Source organism: Salmo trutta, chromosome 13 (genome assembly GCF_901001165.1).
Source record: "Salmo trutta chromosome 13, fSalTru1.1, whole genome shotgun sequence".
In the NCBI taxonomy this organism is placed as follows: Eukaryota; Metazoa; Chordata; class Actinopteri; order Salmoniformes; family Salmonidae; genus Salmo; species Salmo trutta.
In genome coordinates, this window is record NC_042969.1 from 85070801 (window position 1) to 85090154 (window position 19354).

Consider the following 19354-nt stretch of genomic DNA (forward strand, 5'->3'; position numbering starts at 1 on the left):
GACAGACAGAGCATCTGTAGCCTGCAGTGAAAAGCATGTAACAAACAATGACAGTGCGAGAGAGCAACAGCTGTGTGCCTGTCTCATAGTGCAGACACAGATTCAGACTCAACACAGAGACAGTCTGCACACAACAACACTGCTCCAGCTGTCCGTCTTATTTCCTCTTATATGATATCACTGTGATAGCCAACCTTGCTAACTGACCACCCCAACACACACCGGTAGAAAGACAAGCATTGAGCTCTCTCTCTCTCTCTCTCTCTCTCAAAGTGCCAGTTTCCAGCCTCTGTTCTGTCCTACAATAGTGTTTCCAGCCTCTGTTCTGTCCTATATGTGTTTTCAGCCTCTGTTCTGGTCTATAATAGTGTTTCCAGCCTCTGTTCTGGTCTATAACAGTGTTTGCAGCCTCTGTTCTGGTCTATAATAGTGTTTTCAGCCTCTGTTCTGGTCTATAATAGTGTTTCCAGCCTCTGTTCTGGTCTATAACAGTGTTTCCAGCTTCTGTTCTGGTCTATAACAGTGTTTCCAGCCTCTGTTCTGGTCTATAACAGTGTTTCCAGCCTCTGTTCTGTCCTATAACAGTGTTTCCAGCCTCTGTTCTGTCCTATAACAGTGTTTTCAGTCTCTGTTCTGTTCTATAACAGTGTTTCCAGCCTCTGTTCTGTCCTATAACAGTGTTTTCAGCCTCTGTTCTGTTCTATAATAGTGTTTTCAGCCTCTGTTCTGTCCTATAATAGTGTTTCCAGCCTCTGTTCTGGTCCTATAATAGTGTTTCCAGCCTCTGTTCTGGTCCTATAACAGTGTTTTCAGCCTCTGTTCTGTAACAGTGTTTCCACTTCTGTTCTGGTCTATAACAGTGGCCTCTGTTCTGGTCTATAAGTGTTTCCAGGCTCTGTTCTGGTCTATATGTGTTTTCAGCCTCTGTTCTGGTCTATAATAGTGTTTCCATCCTCTGTTCTGGTCTATAACAGTGTTTTCAGCCTCTGTTCTGGTCTATAATAGTGTTTCCAGCCTCTGTTCTGGTCCTATAACAGTTTTTTCAGCCTCTGTTCTGTAACAGTGTTTCCAGCCTCTGTTCTGGTCGATAACAGTGTTTTCAGGCTCTGTTCTGTCCTATAACAGTGTTTTCAGCCTCTGTTCTGGTCTATAACAGTGTTTCCAGCCTCTGTTCTGTCCAATAATAACACACAGTGAAGGACGAGATAGAGGTCTCAATAAAAGGTGGAGAGGGGGTGAAGAGAGAGGGATGAGGGGGGTGAGGTAGGAGGAGGGGGTCAGTGTGAATCGTGGGAACAAGCCAATTCAACAATGGGTTACTCTGCTAGGCAACCAGCCTCACAATGTGTAGCAACCACTGTAACAATGGCTGGTCGCCGGGGGATCTCTACTCCAGATCATACACTAGGCTACTACAGTGGGTGGTAAACAGCTCAAAACACACACACACACACGCACACGCACACACGCACACGACAAAAACAGACACACAAAGACATACTATTAATAGTACTTTTAAAGCCAAGAAGAAAAATACATTACAATGATATATTTTACTTTATAAGGACTGAATGCTAAGTTAAGGCGACCAAGCTTGCTAGGACAGAACAGATCTGACTGCAACTTCAATTAGCACTGAGGTGTAAAGTGAGAGGTGTCAAAGCCCTTGAGCCCAACAACGGCAGGAGAGTTTCACAGCCTCCCCCGCCCAAATGCAGAGGCCTTTGAAGGCCTCCTCGCAATCTTCCAAATACAACAGCCACAGGACAACTTTGTTTGGACGTTGTAAAGGACCATTCACCGAAACTGAAGAGATATAGCTAGCTAACCTTCTTTTGCAAATGGGGGGAAAAAAAGTGGACAGAGACTTGTTAGCTAGCTAGGTGGGATTTTCTACAAGGAATCTGCCTCCCGAAAAAAGCTTCTCCTAAGCAGGTATAACACCTACTTCCGTTACCTGTTGCACTGCTGCTTGGATTCCACCTGGCGATCTGTTCACCGTCTGCCCTGGCCTGTCTCCCCTGTCTGGTACAGGTACCCCCTCCTCTCTGTTCACCGTCTGCCCTGGCCTGTCTCCCCCTGTCTGGTACAGGTACCTCCACCACACTCCCCCCTCTCTGTTCACCGTCTGCCCTGGCCTGTCTCCCCCTGTCTGGTACAGGTACCCCCACCACACTCACCCCTCTCTGTTCACCGTCTGCCCTGGCCTGTCTCCCCTGTCTGGTACAGTACCCCCCACCACACTCACCCCTCTCTGTTCACCGTCTGCCCTGGCCTGTCTCCCCTGTCTGGTACAGGTACCCCCACCACACTCCCCCCTCTCTGTTCACCGTCTGCCCTGGCCTGTCTCCCCCTGTCTGGTACAGGTACCTCCACCACACTCACCCCTCTCTGTTCACCGTCTGCCCTGGCCTGTCTCCCCTGTCTGGTACAGGTACCCCCACCACACTCACCCCTCTCTGTTCACCGTCTGCCCTGGCCTGTCTCCCCCTGTCTGGTACAGGTACCTCCACCACACTCCCCCCTCTCTGTTCACCGTCTGACCTGGCCTGTCTCCCCCTGTCTGGTACAGGTACCTCCACCACACTCACCCCTCTCTGTTCACCGTCTGCCCTGGCCTGTCTCCCCTGTCTGGTACAGGTACCCCCACCACACTCACCCCTCTCTGTTCACCGTCTGCCCTGGCCTGTCTCCCCCTGTCTGGTACAGGTACCTCCACCACTCTCACCCCTCTCTGTTCACCGTCTGCCCTGGCCTGTCTCCCCTGTCTGGTACAGGTACCTCCACCACACTCACCCCTCTCTGTTCACCGTCTGCCCTGGCCTGTCTCCCCTGTCTGGTACAGGTACCTCCACCACACTCACCCCTCTCTGTTCACCGTCTGACCTGGCCTGTCTCCCCCTGTCTGGTACAGGTACCTCCACCACACTCACCCCTCTCTGTTCACCGTCTGCCCTGGCCTGTCTCCCCCTGTCTGGTACAGGTACCTCCACCACACTCACCCCTCTCTGTTCACCGTCTGCCCTGGCCTGTCTCCCCTGTCTGGTACAGTACCTCCACCACACTCACCCCTCTCTGTTCACCGTCTGCCCTGGCCTGTCTCCCCCTGTCTGGTACAGGTACCCCCACCACACTCACCCCTCTCTGTTCACCGTCTGCCCTGGCCTGTCTCCCCTGTCTGGTACAGGTACCTCCACCACACTCACCCCTCTCTGTTCACCCCTCTTTCCCAAGCTTTCACTCGCCTCCAGCACACACACTTACACACACACAGACACCGCAGACTTTGGAATTATCTGAATTTTAGGTAGGTTAATTAACTTGTGAAGCTTATTATGTGCGCCTACTCAGAAACTAGGCGGCAGGTAGCCAAGTGGTTAGAGCGTTGGGCCAGTAACCGAAAGGTTGCTAGATCGAATCCCCGAGCTGACAAGGTAAAAATCTGTCGTTCTGCACCTGAACAAGGCAGTTAAACCATTGTTCCCCGGTAGGCCGTCATTTTAAATAAAAATGTGTTCTTACTTGACTTGCCTAGTTAAATAAATGTTAAATAAAAACATTAAATTTTTTTTGTTGCATAGGCCTACTATTTATTTATATTTATTCAAGACTTTTATAGCCTACTGGACTCATAGAGATGTACTTTCTCAAGTTATCTTGTTGGGGCGAGTGACTCCTTGAACTTTCCATGGCTAGCCCCAAGCCGTTATATTTTTTTCTTGTGCTTTATGCTATTTGCCTAATGACTCATGCGTGCTTTGTTGACTACGAACTTGCTTGTTTACCCGACCGTGATACAGTCTGTTTGTTCCCACACTCGGGACTCTGACTCTCTATTGGTTACCCGGACTCTTGGCCTCCCATCCTATTCTAACCACCTCTCGCCGGCTTTGTATTCATGTTACCTGATGAAATTGCTGTACAATATGGTCTTGTTGCAGAGCTCTGCCTGTCCTCTGCCGTGCACTGATTGTTATATTGCTGATGATATCTGGAAATGTGCATGTACACCCTGGCCCATCTACTGTTGCTAGCCCCAATTCTGACTTGTGCTCTGATATCTGATATACCCAGTGATATGCAACTTTTCAGGGAAGTTAGAAACCAATTTACACACGTAGGTAGAAAAGCCAAGGCTAGCTTTTTCAAGCAGAAATTTGCTTCCTGCAACACAAACTCAAAAAGATTCTGGGACACTGTAAAGTCCATGGAGAATAAGAACACCTCCTCCCAGCTGCCCACTGCACTGAGGAAAGGAAACTCTGTCACCTCTGATAAATCCACTATAATTGAGAATTTCAATAAGCATTTTTCTATGGCTGGCCATGCTTTCCACCTGGCTACCCCTACCGTGGTCAACAGTACTGCACGCCCCACAGCTACTCGCCCAAGCCTTCCCCATTTCGCCTTCTCCCAAATCCAGTCAGATGATGTTCTGAAAGAGCTGCAAAATCTGGACCCCTACAAATCAGCCGGGCTAGACAATCTGGACCCTTTCTTTCTAAAATTATCTGCCAAAATTGTTGCAACCCCTATTACTAGCCTGTTCAACCTCTCTTTCGTGTCGTCTGAGATTCCAAAAGATTGGAAAGCAGCTGATGTCATCCCCCTCTTCAAAGGAGGGGACACTCTTGACCCAAACTGCTACAGACCTATATCTATCCTACCCTGCCTTTCTAAGGTCCTCGAAATTTTATTTTTTTATTTTTTTATTTTATTTCACCTTTATTTAACCAGGTAGGCAAGTTGAGAACAAGTTCTCATTTACAATTGCGACCTGGCCAAGATAAAGCAAAGCAGTTCGACAACATACAAAAACACAGAGTTACACATGGAGTAAAACAACATACAATCAATGATGCAGTAGAAAAAAATAAGACTATATACAATGTGAGCAAATGATGTGAGATAGGGAGGTAAAGGCAAAAAAATGCCATGGTGGCAAAGTAAATAAAGTATGGCAAGAAAAACACTGGAATGGTAGATTTGTAGTTTGAAGAAAGTTAAAAGTTAAAATATAAATAATATGGTGCAAAGGAGCAAAAAAAATTAAATAAATAAATACAGTAGGGGAAGAGGTAGCAGTTTGGGCTAAATTAAAGATGGGCTATGTACAGGTGCAGAGATCTGTGAGCTGCTCTGACAGCTGGTGCTTAAAGCTAGTAAGGGAGATAAGTGTTTCCAGTTTTAGAGATTTTTGTAGTTCGTTCCAGTCATTGGCAGCTGAGAACTGGAAGGAGAGACGACCAAAGGAGGAGTTGGCTTTAGGGGTGACCAGAGAGATATACCTGCTGGAGCGCGTACTACAGGTGGGTGCTGCTATGGTGACCAGTGAGCGGAGATAAGGGGGGACTTTACCTAGCAGGGTCTTGTAGATGACCTGGAGCCAATGTGTTTGGCGACGATTATGAAGTGAAGGCCAGCCAACGAGAGCATACAGGTCGCAGTGGTGGGTTGTATATGGGGCTTTGGTGACAAAACGGATGGCACTGTGATAGACTGCATCCAGCTTGTTGAGTAGGGTATTGGAGGCTATTTTGTAAATGACATCGCCGAAGTCGAGGATTGGTAGGATGGTCAGTTTTACGAGGGTATGTTTGGCAGCATGAGTGAAGGATGCTTTGTTGCGAAATAGGAAGCCAATTCTAGATTTCACTTTGGATTGGAGATAATTGATGTGAGTCTGGAAGGAGAGTTTACAGTCTAACCAGACACCTAGGTATTTGTAGTTGTCCACAAATTCTAAGTTAGAACCGTCCAGAGAAGTTATGCTGGATGGGCGGGCAGGTGCAGGCAGCGATCGGTTGAAGAGCATGCATTTAGTTTTACTTGTGTTTAGGAGCAGTTGGAGACCACGGAAGGAGAGTTGAATGTCATTGAAGCTCGTCTGGAGGGTTGTTAACACAGTGTCCAAAGAAGGGCCAGAAGTATACAGAATGGTGTCGTCTGCGTAGAGGTGGATCAGAGATTCACCAGCAGCAAGAGCGACATCATTTATGTATACAGAGAAAAGAGTTGGCCCAAGAATTGAACCCTGTGGTACCCCCATAGAGACTGCCAGAGGTCCAGACAGTAGGCCCTCCGATTTGACACACTGAACTCTGTCAGAGAAGTAGTTGGTGAACCAGGCGACGCAATCGTTTGAGAAACCAAGGCAACTAAGTCTGCCAATGAGGATGTGGTGATTAACAGAGTCAAAAGCTTTGGCCAGGTCAATGAATACGGCAGCACAGTATTGTTTGTTATCGATGGCGGTTACGATGTCGTTTAGGACCTTGAGCGTGGCTGAGGTGCACCCATGACCAGCTCTGAAACAAGATTGCATAGCGGAGAGGGTGCGGTGGGATTCGAAATAGTCGGTAATCTGTTTGTTGACTTGGCTTTCGAAGACCTTAGAAAGGCAGGGTAGGATGGATATAGGTCTGTAGCAATTTGGGTCAAGAGTGTCACCTCCTTTGAAGAGGGGGATGACAGCAGCTGCTTTCCAATCTATGGGAATCTCAGACGACACGAAAGAGAGGTTGAACAGGCTAGTAATAGGGGTTGCAATAATTTCGGCAGATAATTTTAGAAAGAAAGGGTCCAGATTGTCAAGCCCAGCTGATTTATAGTGGTCCAGATTTTGCAGCTCTTTCAGAACATCAGCTGAATGGATTTGGGAGAAGGAGAAATGGGGGAGGCTTGGGCGAGTAGCTGTGGGGGGTGCAGTGCTGTTGAATGCAGTAGGGGTAGTTAGGTGGAAAGCATGGCCAGCCGTAGAAAAATGCTTATTGAAATTCTCAATTATAGTGGGCTTATCGGTGGTGACAGAGTTTCCTATCCTCAGTGCAGTGGGCAGTTGGGAGGAGGTGGTCTTATTCTCCATGGACTTTACAATGTCCCAAAGCCAAGTCAACAAACAGATTACCGACCATTTCATTTCGAATCCCACCGCTCCTTTTCCGCTATGCAATCTGGTTTCAGAGCTGGTCATGGGTGCACCTCAGCCACACTCAAGGTCCTAAACGATATCGTAACCGCCATCGATAAGAAACAACACTGTGCTGCCGTATTCATTGACCTGGCCAAGGCTTTCCACTCTGTCAATCACCACATCCTCATCGGCAGACTCAATAGCCTTGGTTTCTCAAATGATTGCCTCACCTGGTTCACCAGCTACTTCTCTGATAGAGTTCAATGTGTCAAATCGGAGGGCCTGTTGTCCGGGCCTCTGGTACTCTATGGGGGTGCCACAGGGTTCAATTCTTGGGCAAACTCTTTTCTCTGTATACAGCAATGATGTCGCTCTTGCTGCTGGTGAGTCTCTGATCCACCTCTACGCAGACGACACTATTCTGTATACTTCTGGCCCTTCTTTGGACACTGCGTTAACAACCCTCCAGATGAGCTTCACTGCCAAACAACTCTCCTTCTGTGGCCTCCAACTGCTCTTAAATACAAGTAAAACTAAATGCATGCTCTTCAACCGATCGCTGCCCGCACCTGCCCGCCCGTCCAGCATCACTACTCTGGACGGTTCTGACTTAGAATATGTGGGCAACTACAAATACCTAGGTGTCTGGTTAGACTGTAAACTCTCCTTCCAGACTCACATCAAACATCTCCAATCCAAAGTTAAATCTAGAATTGGCTTCCTATTTCGCAACAAAGCATCCTTCACTCATGCTGCCAAACATACCCTCGTAAAACTGACCATCCTACCGATCCTCGACTTCGGCGATGTCATTTACAAAATAGCCTCCAACAACCTACTCAATAAACTGGATGCAGTCTATCACAGTGCCATCCGTTTTGTCACCAAAGCCCCATATACTACCCACCACTGCGACCTGTACGCTCTCGTTGGCTGGCCCTCGCTTCATACTCGTCGCCAAACCCACTGGCTCCAGGTCATCTACAAGACCCTGCTAGGTAAAGTCCCCCCTTATCTCCGCTCACTGGTCACCATAGCAGCACCCACCTGTAGCACGCGCTCCAGCAGGTATATCTCTCTGGTCACCCCCAAAGCCAATTCCTCCTTTGGCCATCTCTCCTTCCAGTTCTCTGCTGCCAATGACTGGAACGAACTACAAAAATCTCTGAAACTGGAAACGCTTATCTCCCTGACTAGCTTTAAGCACCAGCTGTCAGAGCAGCTCACAGATCACTGCACCTGTACATAGCCCATCTATAATTTAGCCCAAACAACTACCTCTTCCCCTACTGTATTTATTTTTTATTTCTATTTCTACTTTGCACTTTCTTCCACTGCAAATCTAGCATTCCAGTGTTTTACTTGCTATATTGTATTTACTTTGCCACCATGGCCTTTTTTGCCTTTACCTCCCTTATCTCACCTCATTTGCTCACATTGTATATAGACTTATTTTTCTACTGTATTATTGACTGTATGTTTGTTTTACTCCATGTGTAACTCTGTGTTGTTGTATGTGTCGAACTGCTTTGCTTTATCTTGGCCACGTCGCAGTTATAAATGAGAACTTGTTCTCAACTAGCCTACCTGGTTAAATAAAGGTGAAATAAAAATAAAAAATCTGCTTCACTGATTTCTGCTCTCGTAAAATCCAGTTTTTTCTGCACATTTTAACATTAGAAGCTTATTACCTAAAATGGATCAATTGAAAGTGTGGACTCACAGCTCCAATCCAGATGTGTTGGTCATTACTGAGACGTGGTTAAGAAATAGTGTTTTGAACACTAACGTTAACCTTTCTGGTTATAACCTTTTTCGTCAAGACAGATCTTCCGAAGTCCGCAACACTGAAATGGGCTATTTAATATTTCTATGTGAATTAATGAAGAGGCGGAACACACCTCCATTCAAACCAAAAATTATTTGAAATTGACAAGTTCAAAAATAGCCTATAGATAATTAGCAGATGTCTTCCCTGTGGCTCAGTTGGTAGAGCATGGTGTTTGCAACGCCAGCATGGTGTGTGCAACGCCAGGGTTGTGGGTTCGATTCCCATGGGGGGCCAGTACAAAAAAAATTAAAATAATAATAACAAATGTATGAAATGTATGCATTCACTACTGTAAGTTGCTCTGGATAAGAGCGTCTGCTAAATGACTAAAATGTAGCAGTGTTAATAGTCCCGTTGAAGAATAATCACATTTTGGAACAGTGAGTGCATTTTGACATCACGTGTATAAAACAACTCACGTTGGGGTCGACCGTTAGAGATATTTGGAACTGTGAAAAGGTTAAGAAGCAGTTCTCTCTCTGTGTTTCAAAACCCCAAGAAGTTCTGGAAAACGGTTACAGACCTGGAGAATAAACTCTCCTCCTCACAGCTGCCCATGTCCCTGAATCTTGGTGATGTGGTTGTTACTGACAAGAAGCACATGGCTGAGCTTTTTAATCACCACTTCATGAAGTCAGGATTCCTATTTGACTCAGCCATGCCTCCTTGCCCTTCCAACATTTCCTCATCTCCTACCCCTTCTAATGCGACTATCCCTGATGCTCCTCCCTCTTTTTCCCCTGCCCCGCTACAAAGTTTCTCCCTGCAGGAAGTCACTGAGTCCGAGGTGCTAAAGGAGCTCCTTAAACTTGACCCCAAAAAACTATCAGGGTCAAATGGTTAAGACCCTTTCTTCTTTTAGGTTGCTGCCCCTATAATCGCCAAGCCTATCTCTGACCTTTTTAACATGTCTCTCCTCCCTGGGGAGGTTCCCATTGCTCGGAAGGCAGCCACGGTGCGTCCATTATTTAAAGGGGGAGATCAAACTGATCCTAACTGTTATAGGCCTATTTCTATTTTGCCCTGTTTATCAAAAGTGATGGAAAAACTTGTCAATAATCAACTGACTGGCTTTCTTAATGTCTGTAGTATTCTCTCTGGTATGTAATCTGATTTTGGAATGAGATGTTCGAGGTGGTGTCCACATACTTGTGTGTTGTCATGTGTTGCTGCCTATGTTGTTGTCGTCTTAGGTCTCTCTTTATGTAGTGTTGTGTTGTTTCTCTTGATTCTTTTCATCCCAGTCCCCACAGGAGGCCTTTCGCCTTTTGGTACGCCGTCATTGTAAATAAGAATTTGTTCTAGCTTGCCTAGTTAAATGGTTAAATAAAATAAAATAAATACAAATAAAATACTTTTGGTCATGTAGTGTATATTTGCTACTGCTCGACAAAAACAAAACAATATCTCAGGCGACCAACAGCCTATCAACCAAAAAATCGACCATTCTAAGAATTGGATACAGATAAGTTTAGCTATTTGACTACTAGTTAATGTCATGTTTATGCTAGGTGTCTACAGTACAGAGGTAAGAGCTGTAGAGAATGTGATTCGAACGGGAGGTTTACCTAAACAGATAGAGGAATGAGGGAGATCTGGCCTTGTTGTGTGTGTGTTTTCTGCAAACGCGTGCTGACAAAGGAAGTAAACTGAACACGCCCTTTAAATAAAGACCAGTAATTGGCAGGCGTCTTTGTGTGGGTGAGACAGTACAACAGGTCTACAGCCAGGACAAGAACCAGAGACAGAGGGGGGGGAGAAAGAGAGAGAAAGAGAGAGAGAGAGAGAGAGAGAGAGAGAGCGAGAGAGAGAGAGAAAGAGAAAGAGAGAGAGAGAAATGGTAGGCTTCGAGGGGACTCCTATGGTAGGTACACCTATAGCTCATCTCTTGGCAGTAGTACTGTAGACTACTTTATCACTGACCTCAACTCAGACTCTCAGAGAGTTCACAGTCAGCCCACTGACACCCCTATCAGATCACAGCAAAATCCACAGCAAAATCCTAGACAACTTCTTGGACAAAATGTTTCCCTGCAATAGTGAAGGTGTACATTTAGCAGTAGAAAGCCTGAACAGTATAGTTGACATATAAGCTAACATATCAAATTTAAAAAAGAAAACCTAAGAAAATTAATAGCAATTAGAAGAGTGCAAAAACCTAAAGAAAGGAAGTGAGAAAACTATCCAACCAAAAACAGAGAACCAGAACTACCCCAAACGAGAGAATGGTTGTGGGTAATATAAAACTATTGCCCAAAATAGACTGCTATGACATTGAAAAGTGGTTTGAGCGTTGGGCCAGTAACCGAAAGGTTGCTGGATCGAATCCCCGAGCTGACAAGGTAAAAATCTGTCATTCTGCCCCTGAACAAGGCAGTTAACACACTGGTCCCCTGGCACCAATGTTGATTAAGGCAGCCCCCCCACACCTCTCCGATTCAGAGGGGTTGGGTTAAATGCGTAAGACACATTTCAGTTGTAAAACTGACTAGGTATCCCCCGTTCCTCTCTCTGTCCCTCCCCCGTCCCTGTCCCTCCCCCGTCCCTCTCCCTCCCTCTGTCCCTCCCCCTCTCCCTGTCCCTCCCCTTGTCTCTCCCCCTCTCCCCCCGTCCCTCTCCCTCCCCCTGTCCCTCTCCCCTCTCCCTGTCCCTCTCCCTCCCCCTGTCCCTCTCCCTGTCCCTCTCCCTCCCCCTGTTCCTCTCCCTGTACCTCCCCATGTCCCTCCCCCTGTCCCTGTTCCTCTCCCTGTACCTCCCCATGTCCCTCCCCTGTCCATGTCCCTCCCCCTCTCCATGTCCCTCTCCCTCTCTCTGTCCCTCTCCCTGTATAGTCAGTGTTTGCTGGGGGAAACATTATTCCATTACAGACAGAAATGTAAAAGGCCAAGCTCAGCTGTTTTCTACTGTGGGTCATTACCCTGAGAGTCTTAATGATAGGCTGTGAGGAGGGAAGGCTATACACTCTGATACCAGGGGACTTTGATCAGTGTGTGTATGTGTGTGTGTGTGTGTGTGTGTGTGTGTGTGTGTGTGTGTGTGTGTGTGTGTGTGTGTGTGAGAGAGAGAAAGAGAGAGAGAGAACAGGTCCTGGGGCTCTGTTCACAAACACAAACAGACCCCACAGAGCCCCAGGACAACAACACAATTAGACCCAACCAAATCATGAGAAAACAAAAAGATAATTAGTTGACATATTAGAAAGAATTTACAAAAACAACAGAGCAAACTAGAATGATATTTGGCCCTAAACAGAGAGTAGACAGTGGCAGAATACCTGACCACTGTGACTGACCCAAACTTAAGGAAAGCTTTGATTATGTACAGACTCAGTGAGCATAGCCTTGCTATTGAGAAAGGCCGCCGATGGCAGACCTGGCTCTCAAGAGAAGACAGGCTATGTGCATACTGCCTACAAAATGAGGTGGAAACTGAGCTGCACTTCCTAACCTCCTGCCAAATGTATGACCATATTAGAGACACATATTTCCCTCAGATTACACAGATCCACAAAGAATTAGAAAACCCAATTTTGATAAACTCCCATATCTACTGGGTGAAATACCACAGTGTGCCATCACAGCAGCAAGATTTGTGACCTGTTGCCACAGGAAAAGGGGCAACCAGTGAAGAACAAACACCATTGTAAATACAACCCATATTTATGTTTATTTATTTTCCCTTTTGTCCTTAAACTATTTTCACATCATTACAACACTGTATATATACATAATATGACATTTGAAATGTCTTTATTCTGTTGGAACTTCTGTGAGTGTAATGTTTACTGTATATTTTATATTGTTTATTTCACTTTTGTATATTATCTACTTCACTTGCTTTGGCAATGTTAACACATGTTTCCCATGCCAATAAAGCCCCTTGAATTGAATTGAGAGAAAGAAAATTGGTCTCTATAAACTCAGAGTAGACTTTGATCTGAGTGAGGCTGGCCTCTGACGCCCATCCCATCAGATGTACTGAGGGACATAAACAAACATGTTCCTGATGGAACACTCCCAGGGCATCTCATATTTCACCCAACTGACAGCAGGACGAAGTGATAACAGGAAAATATGTAGAAAAGAAAGACAGGAGAGAGAGAGACAGCAGGATATAAAGACAGGAGAGACGGACAGTAGGATATAAAGACAGGAGAGACAGCAGGATATAAAGACAGGAGAGACAGACAGCAGGATATAAAGACAGGAGAGAGAGAGACAGCAGGATATAAAGACAGGAGAGACAGACAGCAGGATATAAAGACAGGAGAGACGGACAGCAAGATATAAAGACAGGAGAGACAGACAGCAGGATATAAAGACAGGAGAGAGAGAGACAGCAGGATATAAAGACAGGAGAGACAGACAGCAGGATATAAAGACAGGAGAGACAGACAGCAGGATATAAAGACAGGAGAGACGGACAGCAAGATAGAAAGATAGACGGCAGGAGAGAAGGACAGGATAGAGACAGACAGCAGGATAGAAAGACAGGAAAGAGACAGACAGCAGGATAGAAAGACAGGAGAGACAGACAGCAGGATAGAAAGACAGGAGAGACCGACAGCAGGATATCAAGACAGGAGAGACAGACAGCAGGATAGAAAGACAGGCAGCAGGATAGAAAGACAGGCAGCAGGAAAGAAAGACAGGATAGAGACAGACAGCAGGATAGAAAGACAGGAGAGACGGACAGCAGTATATAAAGACAGGAGAGACAGACAGCAGGATAGAAAGATAGACGGCAGGAGAGAAGGACAGGATAGAGACAGACAGCAGGATAGAAAGACAGGAAAGAGACAGACAGCAGGATAGAAAGACAGGAGAGACAGACAGCAGGATAGAAAGACAGGAGAGACCGACAGCAGGATAGAAAGACAGGCAGCAGGATATCAAGACAGGAGGGACAGACAGCAGGATAGAAAGACAGGCAGCAGGATAGAAAGACAGAATAGAGACAGACAGCAGGATAGAAAGACAGGCAGCAGGAAAGAAAGACAGGATAGAGACAGACAGCAGGATAGAAAGACAGGAGAGAGACAGGCAGTAGGATAGAAAGACAGACAGCAGGATAGAAAGACAGGAGAGAGAGAGACAGACAGACAGACAGCAGGATAGAAAGACAGACAACAGGTTAAAAAGACAGACAGCAGGTTAGAAAGACAGACAGCAGGTTAGAAAGACAGGAGACAGACAGCAGGATGGAAAGACAGACAGCAGGTTAGAAAGACAGACAGCAGGATACAAAGACAGACAGCAGGATAGAAAGACAGGAGAGACAGACAGCAGGATAGAAAGACAGGCAGCAGGATAGACAGACAGGATAGAGAGAGACAGCAGGATAGAAAGACAGGCAGCAGGAAAGAAAGACAGGAGAGAGAGAGAGACAGCAAGATAGAAAGATGAAAGAGAGACAGACAGCAGGTTAGAAAGACAGGAGAGAGACAGACAGCAGGTTAGAAAGACAGGAGAGAGACAGACAGCAGGTTAGAAAGACAGGAGAGAGACAGACAGCAGGATAGAAAGACAGGAGAGAGACAGACAGCAGGATAGAAAGACAGGAGAGAGACAGCAGGATAGAAAGACAGACAGCAGGATAGAAAGACAGACAGCAGGATGGAAAGACAGACAGCAGGATGGAAAGACAGGAGAGACAGACAGCAGGATAGAAAGACAGGAGAGACAAACAGCAGGATAGAAAGACAGACAGCAGGATAGAAAGACAGGAGAGAGACAGCAGGATAGAAAGACAGGAAAGACAGACAGCAGGATAGAAAGACAGACAGCAGGTTAGAAAGACAGACAGGAGAGACAGACAGCAGGATAGAAAGACAGGATAGACAGACAGCAGGATAGAACGACAGACAGCAGGTTAGAAAGACAGACAGGAGACAGACAGCAGGATAGAAAGACAGGAGAGAGACAGCAGGATAGAAAGACAGGAGAGACAGACAGCAGGATAGAAAGACAGACAGCAGGTTAGAAAGACAGATAGGAGAGACAGACAGCAGGATAGAAAGACAGGATAGACAGACAGCAGGATAGAACGACAGACAGCAGGTTAGAAAGACAGACAGGAGAGACAGACAGCAGGATAGAAAGACAGGAGAGACAGACAGCAGGATAGAAAGACAGGAGAGACAGACAGCAAGATAGAAAGACGAGAGAGAGACAGACAGCAGGTTAGAAAGACAGGAGAGAGACAGACAGCAGGTTAGAAAGACAGGATAGAGACAGACAGCAGGTTAGAAAGACAGGAGAGAGACAGACAGCAGGTTAGAAATACAGGAGAGAGACAGACAGCAAGATAGAAAGACGGGACAGAGACAGCAGGATAGAAAGACAGACAGCAGGATAGAAAGACAGACAGCAGGATGGAAAGACAGACAGCAGGATGGAAAGACAGGAGAGACAGACAGCCGGATAGAAAGACAGACAGCAGGATAGAAAGACAGGAGAGAGACAGCAGGATAGAAAGACAGGAAAGACAGACAGCAGGATAGAAAGACAGACAGCAGGTTAGAAAGACAGACAGGAGACAGACAGCAGGATAGAAAGACAGGAGAGACAGACAGCAGGATAGAAAGACAGGAGAGACAGCAGGATAGAAAGACATGAGAGAGACAGACAGCAGGATAGAAAGACATGAGAGAGACAGACAGCAGGATGGAAAGACAGGAGAGACAGACAGCAGGATAGAAAGAGAGAGAGAGAGAGAGAGAGAGAGAGAGACCCATATAGGACCAGCTAAGAAAGAAGGACCCATATAGGACCCAGATCAGAGAGAAGGACTCAGATAGGACCCAGATCAGAGAGAGAAGAACCCAGATCGGAGAGATAGAGAGGAAAACAAACACAGATATACAAAGGTCAAGGATCGCACACTAGAAGGTGACACTTACATTAGCTCCACCCCCAGGACCATGGGCACCTTGTCTCCAGAATGGTTGCTACGGAAACGCAGGCGGAAGAGGTGGCTGGCCCCAGGATGCCGTGATGTCAGCATTCCAGCGGTGGTTCTGACGGGTGATAGGTTGATATCCTGGGCCTGGCAGGGTCCCACCCAGATATGGTCCCTGAGAGCATAGTCTATCACTGCATAGCTGTCCTCACTGAGGGAGAGAGGGAGAGGGGGAGAGAGAAGGAGAAGGGGAGAGAAGGAGAGGGAGAGAAGAGAGGGAGAGAGAGAGGAAGCTGAGTTAGGGGTCGGCTGGGAGGCCGAGTTAGAGGTCGGCTGGGAGGCCGAGTTAGGGATCGGCTGGGAGGCCGAGTTAGGGGTCGGCTGGGAGGCCAAATTAGGGGTCGGCTGAGTTAGGGGTCGGCTGGGAGGCCGAGATAGGGGTCGGCTGGGAGGCCGAGTTAGGGGTCGGCTGGGAGGCCGAGTTAGGGGTCGGCTGGGGTCCAATTGGGATATGGAATGACAGCCAAAGGACTACAGTCCAGGAATCGACTTCCCTGCACGTGAACACACACGCCCCAATTCCGTGGGGGCCCTTTCCTACGTGAAGACCGGTTGAGAGGTTGGAGGCAGGGACCTCTGGTACCCATCACACTCAATTACTGAATCCCCACGGCAACCAGTCTGACGGCTCAGAGGAGGAGAAGAGGTTAAAATGGGATGGGCAGAAAGGGGACGAAGTGTCTGGTGTGTAAAGTGTCGCTAAAGAATTCTAACCTTTCCCAGAATCCCCTCCTGCTACAATGTATGGAATCCCATTTACATTCCTCTGTGGAATGGGGGTGGGGGTAGAATGCAGAAGTACTGAATGAGAACAGTAGCGAGGAGGACTTAACTGTCATACAAATAGAGATAAGAGCTGCAATATGTACACACACACACTGTCCTTTGATACCGGCGGTTTGTGAGAAAGGCTTCTCCTCCTCCTCGGTGACTGAACAGACATCAGAATATTAACTGTACGACCAGTTACCCATCTTTGATGGAGGGAGAGAAAGAGAGATAGAGACGGAGGGGGGAAGAGAGGATGTTTACAGACAGAGAGAGAGAGAGCACAATGTTCTGGTGCTAAGTGGGAGTACTGAGACGCTAGCTTAGTCACACACACACAGAGACAGATTGATAGAGACAGACAGACAGACAGACAGACAGACACAGAGAGAAACAGAGAGAGACACAGACAGACAGAGACCGACCAATAGAGAGACAGAGCAAGACACAGACAGACAGAGAGAGAGAGAGAGAGAGAGAGAGCAGAATGTCCTGGGCAGATCGGGGCCTACTCAAACAAACACAGATGGGAGATAAGCTTGGAAGACAGAAAACAGAGGGAAACAAAAAAAGAGGGAGGGAAAAGTGAGAGAGAAAAAGAGGAGAGGCCAGCTGGTGAGTAATAGTGGTGTTCCTGCAGATCTAGCATCCAGTATTCCTGAACTCTCACTCTCTGCCGTGCAGCTGTCCACAACAACTGTGTGGGTGCAATTCTCTGCTTCTGTTTTAAAATCCTGTCATCTGATTGGTCCCACGAAGTGGGCTCGCAAAGTTAAGATAACAAGTTCACAAGTTAAGGCAAGAAAGCATTTAAATAATACTAATAAATAATAAAACATGAGACTTAAATAGTGCTTGTCAAGGAACCCAAAGTCGCTTTACAATTGTAGAAATGAAAAACAGAGATTCCCCTCATGTCTGACTTCACCAGATGATGATGGTGTGAAGGGAGACACACTTTTCTTATTTATTTAACCTTTATTTAACCTTTATTTAAGATCACATTATAACTTACAAAGACAGCCTTGTGGGTTAACTGCCTTGTTCAGGGACAGAACAACAGATTTTTACCTTGTCAGCTCGGGGATTTGATCCACTAACCTTTCGGTTACTGGCCAACGCTCTAACCACTAGGCTACCTGCCTCCTCTACGCTCTAACCACTAGGCTACCTGCCTCCTCTACGCTCTAACCACTAGGCTACCTACCTCCTCTACACTCTAACCACTAGGCTACCTGCCTCCTCTACACTCTAACCACTAGGCTACCTGCCTCCTCTACGCTCTAACCACTAGGCTACCTACCTCCTCTACACTCTAACCACTAGGCTACCTGCCTCCTCTACACTCTAACCACTAGGCTACCTGCCTCCTCTACGCTCTAACCACTAGGCTACCTGCCTCCTCTACACTCTAACCACTAGGCTACCTGCCTCCTCTACGCTCTAACCACTAGGCTACCTGCCTCCTCTACGCTCTAACCACTAGGCTACCTGCCTCCTCTACACTCTAACCACTAGGCTACCTGCCTCCTCTACACTCTAACCACTAGGCTACCTGCCTCCTCTACGCTCTAACCACTAGGCTACCTGCCTCCTCTACACTCTAACCACTAGGCTACCTGCCTCCTCTACGCTCTAACCACTAGGCTACCTGCCTCCTCTACGCTCTAACCACTAGGCTACCTGCCTCCTCTACACTCTAACCACTAGGCTACCTGCCTCCTCTACACTCTAACCACTAGGCTACCTGCCTCCTCTAACACTCTAACCACTAGGCTACCTGCCTCCTCCACGCTCTAACCACTAGGCTACCTGCCTCCTCTACGCTCTAACCACTAGGCTACCTGCCTCCTCTACACTCTGACCACTAGGCTACCTGCCTCCCGTACGCTCTAACCACTAGGCTACCTGCCTCTCCTGCGCTCTAACCACGAGGCTACCTGCCAACTCTACGCTCTAACCACTAGGCTACCTGTCAACTCGACGCTCTACCCACTAGGCTACCTGCCTCCTCTACGCTCTAACCACTAGGCTACATGCCAACTCGACGCTCTAACCACTAGGCTACCTGCCTCCCGTACGCTCTAACCACTAGGCTACCTGCCTCTCCTGCGCTCTAACCACGAGGCTACCTGCCTCCTCTACGCTCTAACCACTAGGCTACATGCCAACTCAACGCTCTAACCACTAGGCTACCTGCCACCCCGTGTTAATTTGTTACACTCTTACATTTGAGTTATTTAACAAATGCTCTTAGTTATTTGTTAAATCAAAAATACACATCAGAGCCATCACCTGAGAAGAGGTAGCTGGGCAGGTGAACTACACATCAGAGCCATCTCCTGAGAAGAGGTAGCCGTGCAGGTGAACTACACATCAGAGACATCTCCTGAGAAGAGGTAGCCGTGCAGGTGAACTACACATCAGAGACATCTCCTGAGAAGAGGTAGCCGTGCAGGTGAACTACACATCAGAGCCATCTCCTGAGAAGAGGTAGCTGGGCAGGTGAACTACACATCAGAGACATCTCCTGAGGCTATGAGAAGAGGTAGTCCAAGAGACACTGGCCAGCAGCATGGCGTTCAGGGTTAACGTTGGCTAAACTCTCTCTATCAAGCTCTACTGTTGGCCTAATGTACCGTGACCTAGCCGACAATGTTTCTAGTACTTTCATTTCTCTTCATGCAAAGACAAACAGAGAGACAGAGAGACAGAGACAGAGAGAGAGAGAGCGAGAGAGAGAGAGAGACACAGAGAGAGAGCGAGAGAGAGAGACAGAGACACAGAGAGAGCGAGAGAGAGAGAGAGAGAGAAAGAGACAGAGAGAGAGAGAGACACAGAGAGAGAGAGAGAGACAGAGACACAGAGAGAGAGAGAGAGAG

The 19354-nt window shown here is 47.1% G+C and overlaps 1 protein-coding gene across 4 annotated transcripts in view; it reads right to left on the minus strand.

Moving 5' to 3' along the window:
• Positions 1-19354, minus strand: part of LOC115206652 (rho guanine nucleotide exchange factor 26) — an 84469-nt gene that overhangs the window by 11667 nt on the left and 53448 nt on the right. For all 4 annotated transcript variants that reach the window (XM_029773830.1, XM_029773829.1, XM_029773828.1 and 1 more), the window contains one exon: positions 15646-15855. In XM_029773830.1, coding sequence (XP_029629690.1) covers positions 15646-15855 — 210 coding nt within the window. The remainder of the gene's footprint in view (positions 1-15645; positions 15856-19354) is intronic.